This window comes from Hypomesus nipponensis, chromosome 6 (genome assembly GCF_054491055.1).
Source record: "Hypomesus nipponensis isolate SF chromosome 6, ASM5449105v1, whole genome shotgun sequence".
Classification (NCBI taxonomy): domain Eukaryota; kingdom Metazoa; phylum Chordata; class Actinopteri; order Osmeriformes; family Osmeridae; genus Hypomesus; species Hypomesus nipponensis.
The window spans coordinates 7,149,949-7,157,912 of record NC_140366.1 but is presented as its reverse complement, the minus strand read 5'-3'; the positions used below and the strand labels follow the sequence as shown (position 1 = coordinate 7,157,912).

Here is a 7,964-nt window from a genome sequence, read left to right as displayed (position 1 = left end):
GGGGCATATGTTTCCTATTATTTCTTTGTTTGTTTCTTACTAACTTTCTTTCCATGACAAAACCCACAGCTGCCCTGCCGTACTTTCTCACAGTATCTCCTGCAGCCCATAGATGGCGCTCACCTCATTGCGATCAGACATGATTTCCTATGAGGCTGTCCATCACTGCGTGCCACTGACTCGGCGACAGGGAGGAGGGAAAGGCACCGTTACCTGTCCTTGAGCCAGCGGAGGAAAAGCGTGGATTCAGCATGTATGTGTACGCCCTAGCCCGGAGCCATAAATCATGACCTTCAATTTACACAAGGAGCATATTGATGGTTTTCTCTGTGCCTCACTCACTTTCACCCAGTTGCATTGTCTAGGAGAAGAAGACTCCGAGCATAACTACCCTCCATTGGGAACTTTCAACTTATGATCTAGCTTTTTCTTTATTTGAAGTACAGCTAAAATTTTGGGTGAAACATGATGAATATTCCTGACTTGTTGCATGTATTGTATATCAATTTACAAAACACAATGGCAAGAGACTGAATTTTATTGGACAGAGGTGGGTAGTGGGGTTTTCAATTGACAGGGGTCTGATTCTAAGTGTATGCCCCTCCCTACAGTAGATACAGGTGGTGTATCTTTGGATTTGTGTCAATGAAAGAATCCAGACTGTTGGTTGGAATAAGCGGGTTCTTTTTGTATGCCATGTGTTATTTTTCGTATCATTCTTTTTGGAAGTGCTCTCTATCTTGATTTAAGCCCCCCAGACAACGTAACCATGATTTGGTAGCAGTTGGGACTGTTCATCCAGGAACAAACAACAACGTACACTGATGCTGAATTAATATCTTTACCTTAAACTGATGCTTCACATGAACCCCTGTTTTTTTGGGGTTCCCTGTATCAACGATGATTTTGTGAAGAGGGATAGGCAATGCTTGGAAGCAAGTTGATTAAACGTAGCCTGGTCACCCATCCCCCCCCACCGTCTTGACCAAGCCTGAACGCCTACTAAATGAAATGACTTCCACAGGACTGCACCACAAAGGAAGTGAATGTGTCAGATGTGCGTTCCACCCATGTTCTTGCTGGCAGAAGGTCAAACAGGACACTGTGTAGACAGCCAACCAGCTGACAGTTGGGACACGGGATGCCGTTACACCCCTAAGGCACTGTTCTTCTAGACACACATACACACGCACACACACACACACACACACAGAATTGACCGCGTGCACTCCTTTCACTGTTCATTTCACGTTACATTCTCAGTAAGAGGTGGAGGCCAAGTCATGTCAACAGTCTATTCCCTACAGGGTTAAATGACCTGGGAAATGACTTTCTTTATCATTGTGGTCAAGGCTTTCTTAACAAGGTGATAATACAAACATGGAATCTGTTATAGGCTATTTAAATTGTAACACCTCCAAATATTGCTGGACAGGGTTTTTAACCGTCACACGTTTTAATCTGTGAATGTATGATTTCGATAAATAATGATATTAGTTTGTTTGGTACTTTTGTGTGCATTTTAACACTTGTATATGTGCTGTATATATACACTGTGTATGATGTGCATTAAAACTCTCTTTTGTAAGGATAACATACAAAGCTATCACAATGGAGTTGTATTAAAGGTATAGCATGTTCTTCACTTTAGTCGTTAAAATCATGTAATGTAAGATTGAATAGATATTGAATTGAATACCGGTATCATATTGGCACAAAAACGTCATTAATTATATTTCTACTGCCAAAACATTTTGACTGAAGTCAAAGTAGGGTGATGTGTGTCAATGTCAAATGAACTCTTATTTAACTTCCTACTTAAGTAATAAATTGTACGGTTGTGTTGTTCCATTTCGAAAATGGGCACACAAAAATGCAAATTACATAAACCATGTGAGTTTATTGTCACTGTACATTTAGTGCATTGGGAGAACTGACTCACTCCAAACAGCATGTATTTACACATGAATACCATATGCATGAACACAACAGAACTCAACACATGAAATGCCCTAGAATACTTTCCAATATGTGTGCCAACCACATAGGGTACTGTTCATGCCAACAGATGAAACATTAGATGAATGTAGTCTACAGTTTGTTTATAGTTGTGCTACATTCTCTTCACAGGTAGGATAATTAAAATTGACCAAACCTTTTTCCTTCTAACTTGATTCATACATCATAACTGCTAGCATATTGCTTTTAAGGGGACCAAACCTCGAGGGTAATCAAATGTCTATGGTGCGTATACCTTCACTGTTTCTTATACACTGCGGACCACAATGGCCTAGGTGGTTTGTCCATGTTTTATGTAAATCTCGCCATCTCAGTGTGCATGGAGATAAGATACTCCACAAATGGAACAGCGAATAAGCAGCTTTCTCCGGAGGAATGTGTTCCCCCAATTGCGGTTCATCTACATTTTTTTAATACGCAGTCAGTGATGTCACTTCATTTCTGTGCCACCAACTCTCTGGGGAAACCCACAGCCCGCTTCCACACCCACGAGTAATTTCAAAATCTGAATTGAGGTATAGACGCACAAACGCACACTATGCGTTCTGTTTCAGCCAAGTTCTAGGCTCGAGTAGGATGTAGTTCCATCATTCTGAGACTCGGAGATGTGCCTTTAAAACACATCATGAGAATCTCACACAAAATTTAATAAATATTGACTCTTGTTCTTGCTCTTTTGTGTAATTATCGTACAGTTTTTCATAAAGTAATAAGGTGTTAGTAACATACATTTAGCATAATCAGTGCTCAAAGGGCCCTGCAAATACTGCCATTCTTAACTTCTTTCAGGTTGTAGAATACAGAATGAAGAATCACATTAAAGGGCAAAACATGGGCCAAACCAAACTCTCTTACAGTTCTAAATATAGTAACAGCAAAGGAACTCTAGTACATAGCAAAACATACAGTGAAATGGTGTATTTGAACTGACATTTACTGATGCTTCATCAAACAACACTGTAAAGAAAGTTCTACCAATTATTTGTCAAACAGAACATCGGCCATATTTGCCTTGCATAGCCCAGTGATCACTTTGTTAAAAAACTGTTACAGACACCCATGAAATTGTATTAGCAGTTTAGCTAAACTCTTTGTGCCAAAATCAACTTAACTGACTGCAGTCCCCAAGGTGGAGCCAATGCAGAAATTTAATTGCTCCATTTCTGTTGAGAATTTGATCTTACAAGACAATTAGAATTAATTGGGTATATACCACTTTAGCCTCTTAAAATAAATTAAGCATTTTCTCCTTTATTTTTCTACGTTAGTTTGAACAAGGGGTCAATAATTATCTTCGTAGTATGCAGAGGTGGGAATAGTGCTAAAACTCACAGCACATTGGAGAGAGGAAAACCCTTTTTTTGTGGCTGTCATTTCAATTAGTACAGATCTCAGTCTATCAAGCACATTGGACTTTTTGTAGCCAGAAGGACACAAGCTAAGCATGCACATTGTACACATTCTATTGAATTCCTTCATTTATTGTAAGTTATTAGGGTTAGGGAAAAGATCCGAAAGCAGGATTCGTGGCAAATCATTGATGTCCTTTTTTTGGGACTGGATAGACAACGATACTACTGATTAGATTCAGGCATCCAATCAACCTTAATGCTGATTGGAAAAAAAATATTACAGACAGTCATCGTGTGATTATGTTAATAAACTGTGAAAGCAGAAAATAACAAACAAATCCTCCCAACAATGAATAAACATGAACAAGTGGCACAATGTGGTTGCTATCATAATACTGTGGAAGGGTTCATCACTAACAACATGCTGTAAAACACTGAATGAGAATTGTAATTACAATTGTAGGCAAAGCTTCAATTCGGTGTAGAGGAGAGCCAACATTTTAGTGTATGCAAAGATGAATTTGATCATTGCACCTTCAAGGAGGGAAGCTGAAGTGCATCTTGGGAATGTAAGTCTCTATTGTATTGAGCTTTAATTAGCTACGCATTACATTACTGCAAGTCAATGGTGGTTTTGGTCTACTCCAGAGAGTAGTCTCTGAGTTGAGGTATATGCTTTGCTTTAGGGTAGCTTAGCTGCCAGCCCTTATATTAGCTTACCTACAATCTCCTTTGGTTGTACAATGGTAAAAACAAAATAGCACATTTGAGCTTCAGAGTTATTGATTTCATATGGTGCTCGCAAATTAGCTCTGCATCCTCATGTTTTTCTTTTGAGGTAAGTTAATTTATTAAACTGTCTTTATCTAAGAATTTTAAAGACAATGAACAAAGGTCATTTTACACGACAACAGGGTGAACATCTTTGGGTTTTACAATAAGTTTTACTAGTATTTCTGTGTAGATACAAACACATGACTGTGTAATTACAGAAATATATAGGATATTTATGTAAACTAGCATTACCAACTTTGTACTATCCACCCATTACTTTTTGATATAAGTCAAAGTTTTGAATAATTTTGTAATGCTACATATCACATATAAAATTACTGGAAAAATGATTTGTGGAAAAAAGTATATTGAGGTTATGCACCATTTTAGGCCATTTGGTAATTTTAATTGTAATATTCCTGAACATTGAATGTGTCTATGTATGCAGTGTTCTAAAATATCTAAAAAGTTACATCTGCATTTTTTACTTACATCTGGGCATTTTGGTCAAATGTGTGTTGCGTTACTTTAATGTTAGGCTAACGAGTCATGTTTGAATGACACTATGTTCTGCATACCTTTACTAATTTAGGATGACACAATTTAAATATATGCCTTTTGGGTAAATATGGGAATAATTATTACCATGGTATTTTGACTGCATCTTTGAATATTAATGGTTTTTAGTCCATCTTTAGGATTCCATAGACATACTGTATATTCTCAGAAATGTGCCCAAATCTTTTACATCTGTACTTTAAAATAAGAAGTAGATTATGCATTTCATTAAGTTATTCTTTGCACCACAGTCAGTGTTGAAAATGTCAGTGTTCACAGAGATGTACACAAGCAAACACACACACACGCACACACACACACACAAGCAAACACACACACACACACGCACGCACACACAAGCAAACACACACGCACAACAAACACCCCCCTACACACGCACACAAACAACCCCATGGACACACACACACACCCCCCCTACACACACCCACCCACACACAGAGCTTAGGTGTTAGTCTCTACAAGCAGTAAAAGACACAACTAGATAAAATACACTACAGTTCTATACTGTACCCATTATTGCCACAATGTTAACCAGAAACCAGATGCTCAGTGCAAAGTCTTTGTTCAATTCTCTACACTTGTGTACCACCATGAAGCACCAGGCTTGACTTAAAACTGTTGAGTTAATGAAGCTACAAGGAGGTAAATGTGTTTGAGTTCAGAATATAACATCCCTATTACAGATGACTCGGCGTTTAATGTTGACGACAAATATAAGAATATGTCAACCAAATCGTTCCCACACCCATACAGTGCAATTTGACACAATACAGTACACATATACAGTTTATATATAATACCAGAGGGTGCCTCTAATGCATCACAACTGCGATTAGAAAGTAAGATAATAAAGAAAGAAAAAACACTTGACTGGCCATATAGCCATACAGTTTATCAGAATGAGTATTCACACTTCAGTTTCAAGAAGAAAAGAAAAAGTCACAGAAGCTTCGGGTGATATAGAGTAAAGGGTCTCTATAGCCTACGACCTAAGACCCAGAGTGCCAATTTCTGTACACAGCATCTTTATATACATGTTGATGTCCTATATCAATCCGAGCGATATTTATTTATATATATGTTCACCCTTAAAATCGGTTTGAATTTTCTGTTTAATTTTCTTTTCTGGTAATCTCTTCACTTTTGCCTCGACAAAAACAACTTCATGCTATTGCTCTCACGTCTTCACGGGGGCTGTCTCTTCACTCATTGGACGACGCGGCTGTCCGTCAGATACATGTCCGAGCATCAAGCCTTGGCCTCGAGCATTTCCAAGAAGAGTTTGTGCATAGGCACTTTTCCCTGCACCTTGATGCTGTAGAAGTGCTGCACAGCTTTGGCGGCGGTTTGCCGAAGCAGGGGCAGGGTCATGAGCAGCTTGCCGGCCCGTCGTGGGTCCTCTGCATGTTGGGAACCCTCCAGGTCCTGCAGGGCCTCGTGGAGAGAGTCCTGGAGCCTCTGAACGGCCTCCACATCCTCTATATGCATGGAGTCTGGAAAAGAAGGAGGAACAGAGGGGGCAAGAGAATGAGGGACAGAAAGCAAAATAACCTTTTACATTTGCAATCCATTTAGTAGTGCATTCGATGCAATTTTGAAATAGGCGTTTTTTACATATGTATTTATAATTTTGTCTCATAAACAGTTCTAAGTAAGTGACCTTTGTTTCTTTTGTTTTTCATACAACACACCGCCACAAGGTATTTTTAGGGGGGTCAAAAAAGTCAAACTGTTTACACTCCAATGGATTCAAAAACAAAAGTAACCTGCAACTGGAGCTCACCGTTTGGCTATCATTTCTGCCTACTTAAAATTCAACAGCTCACTTTTAGCAAACATCCAATTTTGGAGAGAGGCTTTTTCTTGTTAGTGCTTAATCACTAGCCTTAAATAAATGCCTGCACATGACTTGGGTTCTCTAGAGAGAGAGAGAAAGAGAGAGAAAGAGAGAGAGAGAGAGAGAGAGGGGGGGGGAGAGAGAGAAAGAGAAATAAAGGTAAGATCATATAAAAAATGTGGATAGGGAAAATAATTATTTCTTTTGGTATCCTGGACCATATAGTGTATGTATTTTGCCTTTAATGAATTCAGATGGCTGCATTACTAGCATATCGTTCAACTGAATGATAGTGGCAGATGGCCTTAATTTCCATAAGAAAGAGAAGTCGGCCCCCTTATGTGTAGGCTCTGAAAATAAAACCAGTAATACGCTCTATAAAACCGGGAAAAGAAGCACTACACTATGCAAGTAGTTTAAACCTAAAATAAAAGATGTAATTGTCCACCGAAGGAGATATAAAAATGGACAAACTTATCATCTTCTGTCAATGCACAGTATTTTATTTGGTATCGTCAGCTTTAGTTGTAAAGATGTTTACATTGTGAGCTTTGATGTCCGGTTATGGACAAGGTTGTACACTAGTAGTGAATACATAAAACAAAAACAATTTGATTTGGCATTTACTTGACTGTTTTAACTTACAGACATGCATGTTTCGATTAATAGAATCTGCTATCAATGGTCTCTCAATTCTCTCAAAAGTCAGTTACATTTTCCTGACTTGGAAGCAATAACATGCGCGTGTTTTTTGTACACCACTTGTGGAAATTTGAGCCAGGAAGAAAATCGAAGTGAAAATAGAACACACACCAAAGTGTACCACACCTGTTTTACACACATGAAAAAGTACGAGTGAAACGAGTGAGTTTTCAGATACATTCACTGAATCTTACTCATAGATCATTATGAGTTAAATATATGTGACCAGTGACAGAAGAAGGAGGCCAGTGTATGAAGAAGAATGGCTCTGCCATTTGTTAAGAAGTAGTTCCAGTGTGGCACCGTGTAAGAGCGAGTAAATGAGGCAGTAAAAAGGAAAGTACAAGGCTAATTATGTTCCTAACTGACTGATTAAGTCTCTTTTACCAGTTGCCTTCTGTGTAAATTGCGTTTCTATCTTGGGAAATTAAGTAGGCTATGTGGACCGCACATGTGTTTCCGGAGTCTTCATTCGAAGCCTTCATGTTAATGCCGATCTGATCCTACTCTTCAGAGTGTGTGCGTGTGTTTGCGCGCGCGCGTGTGTACATCTCGGTGTTCTCGGGTGCTCTCGTGAGTATGCACAGTGGTGTGTGTTTGTGATGTGTGTATGTGTGTGTGTGCACTCGCATGACAGTGGGTTAAGGGGCGGAATGCGAAACTAACTTTGAAGAAACAATTTCTATGTAATCCGTCAGCAG

The 7,964-nt window shown here is 38.9% G+C and overlaps 1 protein-coding gene across 1 annotated transcript in view; it reads right to left on the bottom strand.

Annotated features, from left to right (window-relative positions):
- Positions 1-1,885: 1,885 nt before the first annotated feature.
- Positions 1,886-7,964, bottom strand: part of LOC146286794 (steroid hormone receptor ERR2-like) — a 34,182-nt gene continuing 28,103 nt past the window's right edge. Inside the window, exon 7 of the mRNA XM_084699997.1 lies at positions 1,886-6,217. Within this exon, the coding sequence (XP_084556123.1) occupies positions 5,973-6,217 (245 nt within the window). The 3' untranslated portion in view covers positions 1,886-5,972. The remainder of the gene's footprint in view (positions 6,218-7,964) is intronic.